This window comes from Delphinapterus leucas, chromosome 3, assembly GCF_059928025.1.
Source record: "Delphinapterus leucas isolate spDelLeu-1000000601 "Yukka" chromosome 3, BTC_Dleu_Yukka2, whole genome shotgun sequence".
NCBI lineage: Eukaryota > Metazoa > Chordata > Mammalia > Artiodactyla > Monodontidae > Delphinapterus > Delphinapterus leucas.
The window spans coordinates 108,708,366-108,729,895 of NC_143131.1; the positions used below are offsets into that span (position 1 = coordinate 108,708,366).

The 21,530-nt window shown below is 35.1% G+C and overlaps 1 protein-coding gene across 1 annotated transcript in view; it reads left to right on the forward strand.

Moving 5' to 3' along the window:
• The window catches only part of ADAMTS19 (ADAM metallopeptidase with thrombospondin type 1 motif 19), a 281,743-nt gene that overhangs the window by 110,286 nt on the left and 149,927 nt on the right, over window positions 1–21,530 (forward strand). The window contains exon 8 of the mRNA XM_022588714.2: window positions 16,519–16,624. Within this exon, the coding sequence (XP_022444422.2) occupies window positions 16,519–16,624 (106 nt within the window). The remainder of the gene's footprint in view (window positions 1–16,518; window positions 16,625–21,530) is intronic.

The window sequence follows — 21,530 nt, forward strand, 5'->3', positions numbered from 1 at the left end:
CAAAATAGCTGTATCATCACTCTATTATTAATGAACATGTTTGAGACATAGTTTTATATATTAGTCAGAATTACAAATTATACATTAAAAAGTACATATTTCAGAAATCTTAAGCTATAACTATTATTTTGGTAACTTAGACATTTAATTATTTAATCCCCCAGTAATAATAATTAAACTTACTAGAAATCAACATATGAGAATTTGCTGCATATATTGGAAGCTGGTTTCACACCATATTTCTCAACCTTTTCTTCAATCCAGATAGCCACAAAGCATGGTTATTGGTACATTATAATGGTCTGAGTCTCAGATATATCAGATCTAAAAAGGATGATAATCCTCATCATGTTCTAAGTGCTGATATCTGAAAGGTCTGGAAACATACTTAGAGGATTATATGATCTGTGCTTCTTTATTTGTCCTTCTTACTCAATTTTTATTGGTTCATTTCAGATGATCTTCCTTCCACTTCTCTGTCTCCTTGTTTATTTTTTTCATTTATTCAATTTTCTCTAATATTTTGGAGCACTTACTCTGTGCCCCAAAGTGTATTAGGTTCTAGATGCTAAGGATAGAATGGTGACTAAATGAAACTATTTACACATTCTTTTAAATCTTTTCCTTCTTGCTATTCTTTTGTTATTCTTGCCTAGGTAACTTAAAAAAAAAATCCCATTTGTCTTCCTTTTATTCTGAGCCAGCTTTCTCCCCACAGTTAGATTATCATGACTTTCAAGCATAAACGTATTGGTACATGTCTCTTAAGTTTTGAGAAGTCTTAGTACTTTTTAAAAAATCTGCATATCATCAAATTTTAATAATCTTTTTATGATCCTGTCTTGATCGCAGTAAAAATTTTTCTATATCATTTATTTTCTTCAATAAGAGTATTGAAGAAAATTGATACCTTATACATCATTTTTTTCTTTTTGTTTAGTTATTAGTATGTAGTAATATTAAGGTAACCTGTGTTATTTTAATGCAAATGGTTAGTAGGTCACTTCTGTTATGGTATATAAAGTATTATCAATTATTACATGGCAAAAATGCAGAAACTGTATAAACTCATACAGAAGAAAGTGCTTTTCCAGATATTACAAAGCTTTACGTCTTTAATACTTAAATAATCTAGTGATGCAGCAAAGTTGTCACTTTGCATTTGCCATAGCCTCCCCAGTTCTGGTGTTTAAGTGGTTGGAATGGTAATGACCCTAGAAAATATTGTGATTATTGAGATGCTTCATTTGCATTGTAAAAATTCCATTGGTAATTATCTTTAAATTACACAATGCTGGTTTTTACTGGGTTTTTTGTTTTTTTGCAGAGAAGAAACTCTCTGTTTGAGGTACTGTCTAGTACTTTAAGGTACTATCTAGTTTAAGGTATACTGGAGTAAACACACTCCACCCTTCTCTTTCATTTAATGCAGCTATTAAACATGGGAGAATGGAACAGCTATTTGAGGATTTTAAAAAGTAAATAGTAGCATGCAGATTGGGAAGAAGACAAGAATTTGAAGTACCACCAAACCAGCAGTGAGTTTATTATTTTTCTCTCTCTTTTCTGGACTCAGCATAGCCCAAACTTGAAAGTGGTTATTAGGGCATGTATAGTGAAGCTCTAGGGAATACCTCTAGTTTAAATCAAGGAAGAGAAAGGTCCCTTAATGCTTAGAGAAAGCAGGGGAAATCTCTCCTTTAAGAAAAGTTTCTACATTCTCTCCTGGCCTGTCTGCCAAGCAATCCTGTGATAGTGGCAGTGGGGACAACAGTGGCAGCAGTAGGAGTCATAAAAATCTGAGGTGAACCTTCCTCTCTGATCTGCAGAGCTTTTATTCCAAAAGGGCAAGGTAAACCCCATTGCTTTTTGTCTCTGTCCTCCTAGTACTCAGACCTAGAAGCAGATACAGTCATAAAAAGTACACGGCTTAGTGAGATAACTAGAGCCCAAACTTCCTGGAAGCAGGACTGAAATGAGAACCACGGGGACATGGAAGGTACCAGAGAGATAATGGAGAGGGAGGAGCTAGGGAAAGTAACCCCATAAAATTGTTTATCAACTCCTTTGCTCAACTCCAAGTTGTGTATGTATGAATATGACCCTAAAATTTCTTTGAGAAATGAGCTACTAAGCCATTGAGCTACCTCGGTCCCAGACTGGTCCCTTGGTGACAAACACATAGGATCGATTTGAATATCAATTTGAAAATTGACAGTGAAAATTTGACAATGAAACTGAAAGCTCATAGAAGCTTTGAAAGTTTGGAACGTACATCCTGAACCCAGCTAGGCTGATTTTATGCTAAAAAAAAGAAAAAAGAATCAGCATTCTTTGTAGGATTTAAGTAAGACTGAGAGTGTTCTAATATATTCTTCAAAATGTCTAGGATACAATCCAAAATTACACCCTCTGTAAAGACATAAGAACATCTCAATTTGCATGGGAAAATACACTCAACAGATTCCCACTCTGAAATGGCAAAGATTTTGGAATTATCTGACAAAGACCAAAATATCAATTACAAAGATATTCCAACTAGTAAGTGCAGGCATTCCTGAAATGAATGGAAGGATAGAAAGTTTTAGCAAATAAATAGAATATATAGAGAAAACCCAAATGTAAATATTAGAATTAAGGAAAGAATAACCAAAATAAAAATTTCTCTGGTTATATTGAATAGAATAGAGATGACAGAGGAAAAAGTCAGTGAACTTAACGATAGATCAGAAGAAAGTATGTAATAGGAACACCACAGAGAAAAGAAGATTGGGAAAAATATGAACAGAGTCTCAGGGATCTGTGGGAAAAATCAAAGCAGTTGTCATGGGTTCCAGAAGTCAACAAAAGGAGAGAAGAAATATGACTGAAGACTTCTCAAATTTGGCAAAAGATTTAAATCTGCAGATTCAAGAAGGCAAGTAAACTCCAAACAAGAAATACTTGAAGCCAGAGATATCATAATCAAAACCGAGAGCTAAAGACAAGGAAAAAAATGACATGGAAAAACAACATGTTATTTTTAGGGGAACGGTGATTCTAACAACAGCAGATTTTTCATGGCAAACCATAAAAGCCAGAAGGATAGCACACCTTTTTGAAATACTGAAAGAAAGGATTGTCAGTGAAGATGGAGGTGAAATAAGGGCATTCTCAGATGAGGAAAAACTAATTTATAACCAAAAGAGCTTCTTTAAAGGCTGGTAATTTTTGCAGATCTTAGTGTGTTCAAATGTATTGTTTTAGAATTTAAATAGAAGGCTATTTCTTTGTTGTTCTTCCTCCCTTTATCGCTGTTCAGACTCTACCCATTCATCAGAACCCTGATTAATTTACACTTTTGACTTCCCGGATCGTCTCTCACTCTACCATGCATGAACCTGGCGGACTTCAGTATACTTTTCTTATAACTTGCATTCCATTCACTCCCTCCCCTTCTAATCTCTTTGTGGTCAAAGATCTTCCTCAATACTTGTCTGTGTCCTCAGCATCTAGTATAGTGATTGAGCATCCCAGGTGCTCAGTCTATGTACTTCTGAATATAAATGAATTCTTGATAGGAAAATCATACCTTTCCTTGGTTTATAATAAAAGCAAGGCTGAGCTTATCTTGTTTGGGCTCTTGGCTACTAGTGTATATCTTATTAGACACTGGCCAGAACATAAATCAGACACTTAATATTTCTGTTTTGGCAAGACATGTTGTAGGGATAAGACTGGGATACATAATTCTTAAGGAATTATTATGAAAAGTGGTTATTCTTAAGATATTTTTCTTAAGATCCTTTACTGTTAAAGCTTTAATTTAATTAGAATATTGTTTATATTAGAAAATATTTTAATGGTGCTATTAAACACTGTATGAATGTTAAAACATGCTGAGTGTAACTTTGGGAAACAAAAACCATCTTAATTTAGAAAACTCCCCGAGGCCCTCCTTGTAGTTTTTAAGAGTTGCTCTCACTATAAGCATCTGGAAATACAGCTTGTGCTCACTGTACACTTATACAGTGTTGTCAGTGAACCCTTAATACTTGTTAAGCATCTATTCTGTGCCGTAGATTTTTTTATTATGTCACCTCCTTTAACCTTTCAAGACTTCTCTATCATAAGGGATTGTTACCTCATTTTACAAATAAGAAAGCTAAGTTTAATGGTTAATGGTTAACATGTTTCAGATAGGCCATCATATACTTAAAATATGTTATCTAAATTAATTAGCATTCCTAAGAAAAATGACTGATTTCTCAATTTTACTGTTGGGAAAACTGAGGCTTAGAAAACAGAACTAACTTTCCCATGATCACAAAGCTAAAATTCGAGACTTGGACTCAAACCCTAGAGTATTTGACATAGAGCCTCAGTTTTTAAGATTTTATCCTTTGCATTTTGCCTTTTTTATGTATACTACTTAATACAGAAAACAGGTCATGAAAAATTTATTATTGAATTTCAATCAAGATTTTAGAAAACACAAAATCGTTTTTGAGAAAAATTTTCACCATCTTATTTACTGTCAACTGCCTCAGTGTATAGACCTAAAAAAAAGTGATCTTAAAAATGGCATCTAGGGCTTCCCTGGTGGCGCAGAGGTTGAGAGTCTGCCTGCCGATGCAGGGGACACGGGTTCGTGCCCCGGTCTGGGAGGATCCCACATGCCGCAGAGCGGCTGGGCCCGTGAGCCACGGCCACTGAGCCTGTGCGTCCGGAACCTGTGCTCCGCAACGGGAGAGGCCACAACAGTGAGAGGCCCACGTACCGCAAAAAAAAAAAAAAAATGGCATCTAGAGTTGGAACCACTTGTCCCTAAGTATACATATGTTTTATTTGAAGGATTATGTCAAAGCACTATATTAAACTTAATATTTTAAATATTGGTAGTTGAGATTTAAGAATATCAGGTATTTGTAATTGTGTTGTAATTATAATTATATTCTTTAGATTTCTCCAGTTTATAGAATTATTTATTTCCTTCACTTGAATGAAAAACACTGATTATACTGAGTAGAAAGCAAGTTATGAACAGTAACAAAATGATTAAAATTTGGCAAGGTGAAAAAAATGTGTCAAACTGTTTCGAAGTTTGAGTTGGTTTGTAGTCATACATAAAGGCATGCTGTCAATGATTTTACTAGTATACTAAAAAAGCAATTTATACAGCTTTTTAGTAGCATGATATTTTTAGTTTTAATTGTCCCTGATTAATGCCTTCAGGATATGATTACGTTATAACATTATAAAAATGCGTTAGCCAAAATTCGTGATTTATATGCAATCAGAACACTTTAAATTTTTCCAGCTGTATCCTTAAACTTACTTCACAAAAATCTTTAACTGTGTTTCATCTTACCTATTTTTTAAAGTCATGACAGTTTTTTAATCTCCAAGGCAGATGAAATCATTAAACCTAGTTTTTTTTGCTCATGAGCAAAGTTATATATAAAGCCTAAGAACTCTGATTTATCGTTTTTAAAATTAACATAGCAATGAGAAGACCAGTTTCCAGCCTTGTTTGTGGTCGACTGCACAGTAAAGTTCTCATTACTGATTTACAAGGGTTAGATGTGTAATCTACCACATATGGCTTTTTGAATGCACCACTAGATTTACATTTTCAGAGTTTCACTGAAATCTAAATTAAGAATTTCGGATGGTATATATTATTAATGATATATTAATGATATATCAAAACCACAATAATGTACATTGGAGTCTGGCTTCATTTAAACTCTCTGAGGATTTAAGAGTTTAACTTCTGAAGCTATCCAATAACCCGCCCTTAAATTTTCTGAAGAGAGATGAAAAGTGGATGTGAAGTAGAATAAATCTAGAATACAATAGCAGGAGCACAAAACTAGCCTGCAGGGATAAATTTTCTCAATTGTTCTGCCTTCCATACAAAAGTAGTCCTTCTCATTACCCTAATGTGGGGATAAGGTGGGTCAGCTTAGTGGTGTGGTTTATTATAAACCTTAAGGAAGGGTAAAAACAACAAAAGCACCAACAAAATCTATTTTGGATATGTCCTTAACCATGAAGTCCTCTTTATCTCTCAAAAGGGCAGAAGTTAGGAACTGACCACTGCTGCTCACCCTACATGCCACTCTCCCTCTGGACTCCCTTTCTTTCACTATTTTTCCTAAACATTTACCTGAACCATCTTTCATCTTCTTCCTGCACCGTATTAATTTTTCATATAAAAGCTTGCCAAAGATTTCAAGTGGTGTATATACACTATCTGGTGCACTAAGTGCACTGCTCTTAGATACCTCCATTGCACCTTTGGGTAATAAAATGAGTGATTATTTACTGTTTTATTTTCCTTCAGAAACCCATTAAAAATATAATACAAATTTTTTTAACATGTGTATTCCCATCTGTAGTTAATTTGGTCTCATACACATAACAAGGTCAAAAGTTATACTAAATTAAGCAAAGAAAATGTTGCATCTAGCTTCTTGCAATGTATTAAATCTTTCACATGAAGTTCCTACTTCATTTGATTCCAAGACAGTGAAAATGTAAACTTGTCAATATTTTTTTCTATTTAAATTACTTTATTCATCTACCTTATTTTGGTTTTTGTTGTTTTCACATAATCCGCCAACCTCTCATTTGATTCTCTCCAAGTAGCCTGGGTGTTGGGCTATAGATCAGAAACCACCATTCTTTCTCTGCCCTCTGAGACCTTAGGTCTCTGCGTCTTTGCAGTGAATTCCTTAGCCTACATGGCAGCAGAGCGCACTGCTGGACTTTGCTCCCAGGAATGTAGCTGGTGGGTTCAACAAACGAATATTCATCTCAGGGCTCTGTAGCCTTTCTTTCCAGCTCTCTTCACCCACTCTTTATCTTCCCACCCACCCCAGCCCTAACCTTCCATCTCGTACTGCTGCTAAAGATACTGCTGAACTTCCGCTATGTCATCTATAGGTCCCCTACGTTAAACCATCCACCCCTCTGGCCTCCTTAGCGGCGAGAGTCAAAGTAGGCTCAGGAATGATAGCTCAGTCCTTATCTCCACCTAGTCACACAGTAGTTTCCTTTATTCTCTATTTGAGCCACCCTGTATTGGCCTGTTGTTTCCCAATCCACATCCGCCAGAGTTCCAAAAGAATACCACTAATCCTTATCCCTTCCCACCTGCCATCAGAGCAAAGCCTTTAGATGACTAGGAAGACATCACCTATGTGGAAATACAAAAGAGAAATGCATGTTGGTACACCTCAAAATTTATTATCACTGTACTATACAAAACATGGTCTACACATTGGGAGTGAACAAGTACTTGATTTCTCAGTACTTTCCTGCCCTTGTGGTGCTTACATTCTAAAGGAGAGATGGTCAATAGCCATAGTAAATAATTAGATTAATTGATATATTAAAAAAATAAAAATGAAATGAGGCATTAAAAAATGAAATGAAAATGAAAAAGAAATAGTAGATCTAAGTAAGAGATAATCTGGGAATGCCAGGGTGGGCATAAGGATCTTTATAATTATAATTTGGTGATCAAGAAATGCCTTACTGAAAAAAGTGATATTGTTAATGGAACCAAGCTTGGGTCCATTCGCCTGTGTGCAGTAAAACCAATATACTGACGCCAGGTTGTGGTGAAGAAAGTGCAGCGTTAATTGTATTTAGCTGCCAGACAAGATGTTCAGAGCAGCGAAGGCTCAAAAAACTCAAACTCTTTGATGGGTTGCAGGGAAGCATTTTGAAAGGCAAGGTGAGGGAGAGGAGTTGCGGGGCGTGTGATCAGCTTGTGTACAATTCCCTGATTGGTTGATGGTGAGGTAATAGAGTGGTGTCACAGGGGTTAACATTATGAATCCTTAGGCTCCAGCTGGACTGGGGGCTATGTGCTCATGGTTATCATGTAGTTAACTTCTTCCATTTGGTGGGGGCTTTAGTATCTGTAAAACAACTCAGGAATGTGTATCAGATACTGTCATCTGTATACTTCAGGGAGGAACTAAAAATTCTGTGACTGCTGTATGGCTGACTTACTGTTTAAATTGTTACAGCTCTCCTGATCCAACTGCTACTTTGCTTACTACATGTTCACATCCTTTCAATCATTAATTTTTTTTCTTTGGTATAAGTTAATCCCAAACTCCTAATTTATCCATTATTATTTTTTTTTTTTTTTTTTTGCGGTACGCGGGCCTCTCACTGTTGTGGCCTCTCCCGTTGCGGAGCACAGGCTCCAGACGCGCAGGCTCAGCAGCCATGGCTCACGGGCCCAGCCGCTCTGCGGCATGTGGGATCTTCCCGGACCGGGGCACGAACCCGTGTCCCCTGCATCAGCAGGCGGACTCTCAACCACTGCGCCACCAGGGAAGCCCCATTATTAATTCTTAAACCAGGCTTTTGTAACTCAGGGGAGGTCTGGGAGACTACAGGTTTTCTACAGACAAGAGGCAGGCAAAGGGCGTGGGGGTAGGGTTCTCTCCCAGAAAGGCTCCGTAGGGTCCTCCTTGGTTACAATATTTTTAAAAATTTGAGGAAGTTCTAAAGAGAGATCTAGGTAGAGAATGTTCCAGACAAGTGAAAAGCCAGTGAAGAAGTCTTGAGGTGGAAACATGCTTGACTCATTTGATGACCTCCCTCCACTGCAAAAAAAAGCCAGTGTAGCTGGAGTGCAGTCAATAAAGGAGATTATTATGGGAAATTTTAGGTTTTGTGTTTCTTCTTGTGACAACTTTGATAAATTGTAAAATTTATTAGCATACTATTTTATATATTACCTTAATGTCTTTAGGAATTGTAGAGACATTTCCTCATTCACTTTTGGTGCTGGTGGTTTGTACTTGTCTCTCTTTTATTCTTAATCAGTTTATTAGGTATGTATCAATTTTTGCCAATTTTCTCTTACATTTGTTTTATTGTTCATTGATTTTCCTCTTTATTATTTCCTTGTACTTTTTTAAGCCTTAATGCCCTCTTCTTTTCCCATCTTCTGGGAAGAATTTTAACCATTGATTTTCAGTCTCTTTTTTCTGATATACACTATGAATTTTCCTAAGCACTGTCACTTTAGCTCACACTTTTTTGAGTTTAAAGTATTTTAAACTCAGTTTAAAGTATTTTCTAATTTCCATTATAATGGAAATTGTATTTTCTAATTTCCATTATAATTTCTTTCTCTTGTGGACTACTTAGAAGTGTATCGTTTCATGTCTAGACAGTTTGGGCTTTTCTGGTTATCTTTTTAGTCCTTTATTTCTATTATTTACATTGTAGCCAGTGAACATACTTTGGAATATTTCCACTTTGGAAATTCGTTGAGTTTTTTTTCTCCAATACTCAGTAAATGGTCAATTTTTATAAAAGTACCATATACACTTAAAAAGAATGTGAATTTTGTTGTCAGGTGCAATGTTCTATTAGGTCAGTTAAGACAGACTTGCTAATTTATTGTTCTGATCTGTTATCTCCTTAGTGAATTTTTTTTATGGTTGTTCTATCAGCTATTAAGAGACATGTTAGGGTTTCCCTGGTGGTGCAGTGGTTGAGAGTCCACCTGCCGATGCAGGGGACATGGGTTCGTGCCCCGGTCCAGGAAGATCCCATATGCCTCAGAGCGGCTGGGCCCTTGAGCCATGGAAATACAAAAGAGAAATGCATGTTGGTACACCTCAAAATTTATTATCACTGTACTATACAAAACATGGTCTACACACTGGGAGTGAACAAGTACTTGATTTCTCAGTACTTTCTTTACTTGGTTTGTAATTTTTATTTGTGAGCTCATCTTAAGTCAGCTTTCCTGTGGGAATTTTATGTTTACTGAGATGATATCATAGTGATATTTCATTTATTTTTACTTAACTGACAAGGACATCCCTAATCCTTGTATGATCCCCAAATTGTAGGATCAATTTGTACATTACATTCATGGTTTAGTATTCTTGTGGCTTCGCACCTATGCGTGATAGTGGCTTGGAGTTTTGATTTGTTTATCGAGTCTTTTCTAGCATACCCAGAATTTATTTTGAGCCAGAGTTCCTTGCTGCTTTCCTGCATATGGATTTTTAAAGTTATTTTCAAGTATGTTTGAAAGTCATTAACAGCAGCTATTCCAGGCTTTCTGATTTGTGTATGAATCTCAGTTCCTTACTTGCTAATACCTGTCACTGCAGATATTTTGAAACCACGCCCATTATTTAATAAGACTTGTATCTTATATGATACCCTGGCTCTGACAGCATTAACTCATGATCTTATCACTCCAGACTTGAATTTTTTTAAGCTTTATTCCTGTACCTGAGAATTGTTTTTACTTCAACCTTAGCTATACATTCAAAAATCTGTATATTACATATTATTTGGCATCTCTATATGTTTTTCAGAACAGGAGTCTCATTCTACGTGACATGAGAACATAAAAACAATATTTTAATGTCTAAACAATATTCTGCCTTATTTGACCACGGAGTTTCACCATACTTTTCATTAAACTAATACCGTTTTTGTTGTCATTAGAAGTCACTTTTTTGGGCTTCCCTGGTGATGCAGTGGTTGAGAGTCTGCCTGCCAACACAGGGGACACGGGTTTGTGCCCTGGTTCGGGAAGATCCCACATGCCGCGGAGCGGCTAGGCCTGTGAGCCATGGCCACTGAGCCTGCGCATCCGGAGCCTGTGCTCTGCAACGGGAGAGGCCACAACAGTGAGAGGCCCGCGTACCGCAAAAAAAAAAAAAAAAAAAAGTCACTTTTTTTCTTAGTATTCATAGAAGCTGTACTGTTAAGAATGTTATAGGTTACTTAAACATTTAAAAGGATCTGGAAGTCTATTTTTAATTACCGTTATAACTATACTGATATTAAATGTATAACTTATATAATTGTACTTTTATAGTCCTAGATCATCATCTTGTCTTTTAATGGAACAGAGGCAGATAATTAGCAAAATAGTAAGGCAAGTTATTGTTTTAAAATATGTTCAAGGCCCAATTTGAATATAATTGTGTAAGTGGGTTTTACATTATCTGGGCATCATTATTAAAATATTATAATTTTTTTTCACATTTGTGGATGAAATACATTTGATTCTTCTAAATTATATTTTTATTTAAGGCCCTGCATTGAATCACATTTTATATTAGTCTTTCTATGCATTTCCTTTATAGTACCCCTTACTGAGAATGTGCCAAATACAGTGTTGTTACAGAGATGTACTACAGGGTCTGCACATTTAAGGAACATAAGTGTCCCTCTGTCAGTAACATCAGCTCATAAGCATTTTTTTAGACTTTTCCCTGATCAGTCGTTTGTTCAGGAATTCTGCCCCCCAACTTCCACTTCCTTTCCCTGGCTCACCTCTGCCCACTCAGTGATACCGCCAAGCTATTTCCCTCTCTAAAAGCCTTTCCTGCTTTGATTTCCCCTATTCAGTGTCTTTTGTAAGTTATTCTCCCATAATATCCTATGTACATCTTTATGTCTCAGAACATTTTTTAAATGCGTGTTTGTGTGGCTCAGGCTCCTGAAAGCAGTGCTCAGCATGTATTCATTTTTGTACCTTGGGGACCTGTCACACACTACGTTACATTGGGCCTCAAGAACTAGTAGGACTCATAGGTAAAAACTTACCTCATAGGGTGCAATCATAAGATAAATAACTTACCTAGGATTATGCAGTATTTTATGCCAGGAAAGCCAGGATTTTGAACTGAGGTGGTCTAGCTAGTGTTTAAAGGCAGCAGTTTGGGAGCTGGATGACTTCCTTTTGGTAGGATACACCCATTTGATCACATTAAAAACTCTGATGTCCTGATTAGGCCGTTATTGTAACATGTATCCTGTAGGGTTTTAGAGGTTTCTGATCATCTTGATGAGGTGTATCATATCAGGTCCAGGATAGTGTGTTTTGTTTTCAGATGAGAGATTCTCTTGACTCCTGGTGCATGACTTGATTCATTTTTAGATGACAAATTAGAAGTTGTTTTGGTTTCCTTTGTGTTTTCAGAATTTCTACACTAAAAGAGGGCTTTAAAAAGCGTCTGTATTATAGCTATCTTTAAATAACAGCTGTGTTAAATCCTTTCCCCTCCTAACCTCTACCCCTTGTTATAATAGGAAACATGTGGGTTCTAGAAAGGACCTGAAAAGCATGGGCTTTTAAACAGAATAATGCAAGTCATTTAAATTAGTCATGGTTACAATTATTCTCCATAACTTTTAAGTCAAATAAAATCTCCTCGGTGTGCCAAATGTAAGAACAATGAAATTCAAACTTATCAGAAACTTAGTTGAAAATCTTGACTTTACATTTCGGTAAAAGAAGAATAGCAGTAGAGGGTCGTTTTTGGTTGTTAAATTACACCCTGATCTACAAGACATTGTATTAATTACTATTAAAATTTCATAAACATGATGATCATATTTATGTCTTTAATTTTCTTACTATAAAACTGTTATAAACACTTACATGAATTTGGAAAATGGGAAAAAAGGAAGAAAAGTTACCCACAATCTCTTCACATAATACAGTTGCTGTTAACAATTTAGCATATTTATGTGGTCTTTTTGTTTTCCTATGAAAATGTGGTGATTTGGATTTATTTATTTATTTATTTTTTGCGGTACGTGGGCCTCTCACTGCCGTGGCCTCTCCCGTTGCAGAGCACAGGCTCCGGATGTGCAGGCTCAGCGGCCATGGCTCACGTGCCTAGCCGCTCCGCGGCATGTGGGATCTTCCCGGACCGGGGCACGAACCCGTGTCCCCTGCATCGGCAGGCGGACTCTCAACCACTGCACCACCAGGGAAGCCCATGATTTGGTTTTTTTAACACTTAGTTGTGATCATTCCTCTATGTCAATATGTACTCATCATGTTTGAATTTTATTTTATATAAATTTATATTTTACAGTATAAAATATGTCTTATATATTATAAATTATCATTTTTACCACCGTATGTTTTTATATGACCACACAGTAGTCATTGATTTCCCATAACCTGGTGAAGAATTTAGGGCCCCCAGAGAGGTCACTCTTCATTCTTTGTCTTCCCCTGTACAACAGGGCTGGTGCTGGGAAGATACTGAAGTTGTACACCTTCTGCATTCCTCTTGCTTCCCACTGTTGCTTCTAAATCGAAATCTCTCTTTCCCTCGTATAAAAACTCAGAATTTGAAGCAGAAGCTTGAGCTTTACCATCATGTCCCTCACTGTCACTATGACTGATCCATCTCCTTGATTCTCGCTCACATTTCCTATGGATGTTGGCCACCTTTCCCACCTAAGTTCTTTGTGATCATGTGCAATTTCATGTTCATGGTATCAGTCCACCCAACACTACTTAATTATTCTTTGACCTCAGCCTCTACCTCTGCCCTTCTTTACTCTCATGGCAGTACCTAATCATGTCATGGAATTTCAGCTCTGAAATCTAAAAATCCCTAAATCTATCTCCAATACTTTTTTTGGAAAGTGTCTGTTCTTTTACCTCATTGATGACTCCATTCTCCTGACCACTGTATTCATTTCTCCCAAGTATCAAGCTCTGACCTTACTTTACTTATCAAGCATAGAGCCTTTACAAGGTCTATCTCTTCTCTCACTCTCAGTTTTACTGCCACCTCTTACACCCTAGGATTCGTCCTTTATACCCGATCTACAAAAGCTCAGCTCTCTTACCTATTTCTCTTGGTTGCTATTTCCAATAGCCATCCACCTTTGACCCATGCATCATATAACATTGCCTCCTTTTTCACTTAGACACACAAGAATATTAGAAACTAAGTTCCTTAACTTAACAAGCTGTATCTTTCAAAGTCCTTATGGCAGTCATCTCCATTGTGAACCTGTAAACATTCCTATTAAAGTCAGCAGGGAAAACACGGAGCTCAATACCACATATTTCAACAGTATGTTGAAAATCCTAGCCAGTGTAGTAACATTACAGAAAAATATGGAAAAAATATGTAAGTATACAACAAAAAGAATAATATAGAAAATATAAGAAATTTATAAGAATTTAAAACAAGTGACAGGACTTCCCTGGTGGCGCAGTGGTTGGGAGTCCGCCTGCTGACGGGTTCGTGCCCTGGTCCGGGAAGATCCCACATGCCACGGAGCGGCTGGGCCCGTGAGCCATGGCTGCTAAGCCTCCGTGTCCAGAGCCTGTGCTCCACAACGGGAGAGGCCACAACAGTGAGAGGCCCGCGTACCGCAAAAAAAGCAAAAAAAACAAAAAAAAAAACAAGTGACAATACTATTTTTATTTGGGGACAATATATTTGAATGGGTATGGGAGAAGAAATTTAAAACTTATTAAAGTGACTAAATTTGATATGTACTGGTTCATGTAGCAAAGGGATATATGACTTGATGACACCCCACACTGGCTAAATTTTAATCTGCATATGGTAATGGAATTATTTTAGTTGTGGTGAAAAACGTGGTGAAATATATGGGCATTCTAAAGGAAATTTTGTACCAAACAGTGGTCATCAGCATGCTAATTATAGTTGAGATTGATTTAGAATTTTTCAGAACATTTAATCTCAAATTATATATTTTTTAAAAATCTTAAAATGCTCAAGAGAATTTTAATATCCTTTTAAGAGGAGATACTTTTCTTTCACCCTCCATCTCTCCCTTCCTTCTTTCTTCCTTCCTTCTTCTGTTCAATTATGACACAACTTCAGTTACTCCTAAATCTTAGTTTTCCGTTTTTTGTTGTCTTAATAAGTACCAGATTTAGCACTCCTAAAATTCACACTACGTTTAAGAATTTTTTAAAGTTTTTATTTCACTTATCATTTAATGGAACTAGATAAGAACATGTTTTTCTCCTCTTTCTCTTCTTCTCCCTTCTGTTTATTACTACCTTCATCTTTCCTTCCCACTTTATCTTGATTCAACCCTGGAATAATTTCAGTCGCCTTAATAAGCCAAATGAAGTAGGGCTTATCATCTCTCTATTCATCCATTCATCCATCCATCCACCCATCCATTAATAAAGAAGTTATTCATCTATTTGTGAATTTGAAATGTCTATAAGATCTATTTTAATTTCTAACTACTTAGAGAAAGTAACATATGTATTTTAATCTCTTGGCTGTTTCTTCCCATAGTTATATGTTTTAAATAACCTGTTTATACTACATTTTGCTTAACAAATATATCTTCATTTGTCTGATAGGCCAGTGGATACCAGGCCTTGACATTCAACATGAAGGTTTGAAAGAGTAGTTAAGGATAAACTTTGAACTAATCTCCATATTCAACCCTCCAGCAATGACTCTCCTCAAACCTTGTGTGCCTCAATCTTGAGCCTCTCTGGGTTTCTACCAGGCTCATAAAATCCTTCTCTCCTGTCATGTGGGCTGTGGCTCCACTAAATCAGTCCTTGTTCCTTCATGAATCTTCTCTTTCCAAAACCCGGGCAAGGTGGTTTATTGTTTCATTTAAATTTAATTATTCCTTGCCATTATTCTTTAAGTTTCTGGAGGAAAAAAGTCACAAGCATTCAGCTAACCACCTTTAATCAGGGGCAACTCTGCTGTAAATTGTAATCAGAAGCAAAATAAAATTAGCTGGTAAATGGCTTTATCTTTGGTAGTCATGTGATCTTTTGCAAATCATTTTACCTGTCCTGACTTTAATTTTTTCATAAAATGAGCTTACATGTATTTTATAAGGATATGAGAATTAGAGAACATACAACTAATTCAAAAAATAACAATTTTATTTTATAACATAACTTTTGTTACTTGAAGATACATTAAAACATACCCTTGGAAGATTATAGTTCCTTGTATTAAATGATATTTATTCAGGAGTATATCTGAATTAGTAAAATAGTACATAAATCTTTGATTAAAGAGTATTAGTGATTTCAGATATTATCCTCTTTACTAATAATTTAAACCAAAAGATCAAATGTGTTGCTGAAATTTTTGTCTTAAATAATATTTCAGTATCATGTACTCCGTGGTCAGATCACCTTATTAGCTAAGAAATTTTCAAAGGAAATATTTTCAGTTTTCCAAGTACCATAGATAGTTTTTATGTTACATTAGTTAAAATGGTATTTCATAAAATAAAATTTCAAAATTTTATTACTAAAAATATAAATGTGAGTTCAAGAATCTTATAAATATAGTTTATTTTAGGGTATTTCTTTGAAACTAGGTTTCAAGAATTGAAAAATATTTAAATAATCATTGCTTTTTTGTTTACATTTTCTAAGTTGTAACTTTATCTTACATGACAATGAAAAGTGGTATTTATAAAATGTATGTTTATGGTATGCCTTTTGAGAACTGTATAATTGATAAAATAATTTCATCTAAAATATAAAATTGAAAAGAATATTAACAGTTTATTGACTGACATATACATATGCATTTTCTCCTGAAACTGTTTTTTGGGGCTGGATATCACAGTTTAATATTGACATGTTTGAGGGGGAAAACTATCATTTTTCTTTCCTTCTATTAATACCAAGTATAAGTATTTGCATTTTAATTCTGACATTTGATAATTAACGTTTGTGTTTTCTAGGTATAGCTTACTTGAGTGGAATGTGTAGTGAAAAGAGAAAATGTATTATTGCTGAAGACAATGGCCTGAACCTTGCATTTACAATTGCTCATGAAATGGGCCACAAGTAAGTAAAAACCCTGGCTATGCTAATATATTAGCACGTACCTTTGTAATTTGAATTATTGAATTACATGCATATCTTTTCATTATTTGCTTTGAGCCTAAGTTTTTTAAATTAGGTAAACGAGGAGGCAGAGAAGATCATTTAAATTTGAAGAGTGTCTTCTGGATGTTGTAACCATTCCTGATACTCTGAATGAAATCTTACTACATCATTAAAATCCTCATCAGGACAATCATTACATGGCACATGATTCATTTCACTCACATTTCCAAATGATATAAACCTTGCAATAATCATGACACTACACAACTGTGCATTATTCAAGCATCCAAGCAAAACACTATGTTAAAGTAAAAATAGTTCCAGCTTCTAATAGTACCTGTTTGTTATTGTCCACTACAGAGCAAAGGAATTAATCTGTACGGTTTAGGAGCAATGCATCTGGAAGAGAATTAAACTGGACTCACAATTCATGTGCAATGAACATTAAGTACGTCTCAGGCATAATTCTAAGTAAGCACTTTACATAAATTATTTCACTTAAAACTCACAAAAAGCAGGGATTTCATTTTACAGATAATAAAAATAGCAATAATAATTAGTGGTAGCAACACTTATATAGCACTTACTATGTGCCAGGCACATTTCTACATGCTTTATATATCCCCACAGCGTTCTTGTCAGGTAGACTGTAAGAGTACCCATCTTATAGGGGAGAAAACTGAAGTACAGAGAGGTTAATTTACCCTCCCAAAGTTATAAAAATACTATGATGGAGGAAGGATTTGAACTCAAGTCGTCTAACTCAGGTCATACTGTTCTGAATTTCTTCATTAAGTTGTCTGCTGTCTTTGGACCTTGGATTCCTCATCAATAAAATGAGGATAATATCTGTGTTATGAGGTTGGTTTGGGATTCAAATGACATAAGAAATAGACACATATTTACAGGAAATACATTATAGTAGAATGGTGTGGGTTAGGGAATCAGACTTAATTTTGACTGTAGGCTTCTCTACATGCTAGCAGTGTCAGCAGTACAGATGAAAAGTGTTTTAATTGAACTCAGATTTACTGAAGTCCTACTCAGGGAGGTGATCTTTATGGAGACCTCTTTGGTCAAAGACATATTTAGTTTGGCCAGCAGTGTTTCAAAAATTGAATCAGTTGCCAACATTAAAAAGTATAAATTTGACTTAAAAATTCAAATTTCCAGACCTGGCAACATTAGACTCACAGTCCCATACGGCAGCCATTCCTTGGAGTTGAGTAGCGTCTGTACCCTTGAGGCTGGGCCCATCTTTCCCAGCTCATCACAGGCGGCAGCACTCTGCTATCATGCACCCAGCTGACTTCGTTTTCATTATATACCTGGACTCTGTAGACAATTGCATAAACTTCTGTTGGCAGTGGAATTTGACTGGTAAAGGAAAACTTAGACAAAAACTTATATACAACATAACGGTGTTTGTTTTAAAAAACCCTTTTTATTAGAGTAAACTGAAGTATAGGAAGATGATCAAGTCATAATTATACAGCCCTGTGAATTATCAAAAATTGAATGTACCCATGTACCCATAACCTAGTCCGAGAAATAGGATATTATCAGCAGGCATTGATTTTTGATGCCACTGTTTTCAAATGTGTAGGTACACTTTCATTTTCTCCCATGCAGGATTTCAGTAGTCATTCAAGTGCTCTAGAATATATGAGGAGTTTGTTATTTGAAAAAGAAACAAGAAAAGATAAATACACTTTAAAATCATTATCCTTTAGGGAAAGTATACAATGCAATGACCTCATTCAGTATTTCACACCAGGAATCATAGGATTTAGATTCTTAATTCCAATACAGTTTTCATAATTTAAAGATGTTTCAGTTTAATCATAATAGGAAAAACCACATGTATCATTTGAATGAAAAATGCTGACAATAATGTTTAGAGGCAAGAAAGTTATTGTTAAAAATATTTTAAGACAGTGCATATTAATCATAAATACAATTTTTATAAATTAAATGTAAGTTTCTGAATAATTAAAATTTTTACTTCAGCCATGCATTAACAGTTTGGTAGACAAGCTGAGTATCTTTTAATGAAACAGACATTAAATAATTTTGTCAAGTACCTTGAATACTAGAGGGTTCACTTTAAAAAGAAATTTTAGAGTTTAAAAGCAATTTCTTTTAAATTAATTTCTTCAGTCTGTGTTACGTTCTAAAACATAGGAAAAACAGTAATTAAAGGAACCAACCACAGTACAAGTTGCTTCATTAATATGCAAAGGCTCAGTCAAGAACCTACAACTACTTAAACAAAAAACTAAATGATATAATTTAAGGAAAGGCCACTTCAGCTTTATGTAGTAGAAACATTGGTTTATGACCAGGAACTCAGGTTGGAATGGCTAAAATGGTAGTAAAATATTATTTTATTTGACTTTTATAGAGCTGTACCCAAAATCAATAGAGATGTGCCAAAGGTATGTGTAATGCTTGATGGATTAATACCAGGACATGTGATATATGTTGAACTACTTAGCTGCTAAAAATTCTCCTTACCAGTAAGCAATATTTGTCTCAAAAGTAGAGGCTAAAATTTTTCTTGCAGCTAGATAGTGGGAGACAATAGCAGCGAGAGTAATGGTGTCTTCATAAAGAACAAACAAACAGCAGGAAGTTCATCCATATAAATTACATCATCATCATCCAGTGTAAGATAAAAAGCACAATGAAACAAAAATGTAGGAAGAGGAAATAAAAATCAATATTCATATACACATAGCTTCTCACATAGGGAAAGTTTTCATAGATGTTAGATAAGTATATTTATGGATTCTATGTGCATGTGCGCACACACACACACACCCGAGCAGAGCTCTTTTACTTAGAGGTATAATTAAGATTCAGCTACTTAAGTGAAGCTACTTAATTCTTATTTTTTTTTCTTTTTGGATTTCTTTCTTTTTTTGGTTATAATTTCTTCCAATATATTCAATATATTTCCTGTAGGCAGAAATGGATCATTTAATTTTTCAACCCACAGTTTAAGAAAGGCAGAATGATTTCATCTGAACTTGTCAATTCAAGAATACATTTATAATTACACATGAAATGATTCTAAATTGATTTGAGTGTATTTATGATTGTTGCCTTGAATTTGATCTCTAGAAATTCCCAGAGCAACTCCATGTATAGCTGGGAAAGTCAATATGGACCACCAAGTAATAAAACTGACTCTTGTGGGGGTGAGAATTTAAGTAATTGAAGTGAACAAAAATATCCTTCTTTTACTATTGCAAAAGAATCTTAAGTAATGTCTGCAAAAATATATTAAAATTTTCCTTAGAGAAATTACCAATTAAAAATCTTATATGTAATTATATACAGAAGTGTAAGTTAGGATCCATAGCAAGAAAGAGGAAATAAATGATTTATACCAATATTTTATGATTCCTTTCCAAAATTATTTTTCTTTCTAAATGATAGGTCAGGAGAGTGATTATTTTTCTTATAACCAAAAATTTCAACAATAGAATGTTTTTATTGGTATTTAATGTTTTTATACTCATGAAATACAGATAGGACTTTCATTAATTTACTGTGATGAAGGCTAAAACTTTATTTTTATAAATAAAATACCTTATGAAATTGTTCATAACTTTGATAGGGTTTTGGGAATACATATGTATACACATATTCACTATATTTTATATGTCTTATATCATCTTTATGAACAAAATTTCTTAAAGTAAGAGATTATACTTTGATTTCAAGCTGTAATTTATTATTAATATATTAACTGTGGTTACATTACTGTGTGTGGGGAGAGAGTCCCCAAGACCACCCTCAGGTTCAACGATTTGCTAGAAGGACTCATAAAATTCAGCCAAGTTGTTTTACTCATAATGATAGTTTATTACAGTAAAAGGATATAGATTAAAATCAGCAAATGAAAAAGGCACATAGGGCAGGGTCCAGGGGATACCTGGCGCAAGCTGCCACTTGTCCTCTTCTAGTGGAGTTGTACAAGCAATGCTTAATTCTCTCAATAATAATGTCTGAGAACACGCACATTATACTGCCAACTGGAGAAGCTAACCCGGACCTTGGTACTCAGCGTTTTTAGTGGAATTTAGTCACGTAGGCATGGCTGACCACCTATTCCCTACAGAGGTCAAGCTGTTCTAAGTCCCCCACCATAAATCACATTGTTAGTATTAACTATTGGACATGTCCCAGGGCCCCAAAGTAAACAAAGATACTTTTTTATTAGGCAGGATATTTCAAGGGCTTAGAGTTAGCTCTGAAGAGCAAGGCAAGTCCCAGACCTTTGTTTAGAATGTGCAGGTTTGGGACCACACAAACTTGTGGAGTTAACTCTCAACTGCACAATTACACAGTATTTTTAAAGTTTTAGAATATCATATTTATATTAGGTTGCTAAAGACTATCTAATAATTTAAAAGACTTCTTTTATTATCAGACATTGTACTAAACAGTTTATTCATATCTAATCCAATCTCACAGAAGTCTTGAACTAAGTATTATCATCTTTTTACAGATGAGGAAACTGAAGCTAAGAGAGGTTAATTTTTCAGGAGTTCTTCTGATGTTAAGGACATTCTTTTTTGATCATATATTGTTAAGATCTTCCTAGATCTCTTAGTTTAATCTTGTCTTTTAAAGTTTTTGACCTGAGACTGTTTTTTAGTAGTCAAATCTCACATTATTTTTTCTATAGTTTTTTGCAATTGGAAGTGCTTCCTCATTCTACAATTAGGAAAATATTTTTGTCTAGTAGTTTTCTATTTTCTTCTCCTCCCGCTCTCTCTCTCTCTCTCGTCTCTCTTTATTGCCATATAACACTTGAAGGTCATCTAGAATCTACTTTAGTGTATGTAGTACA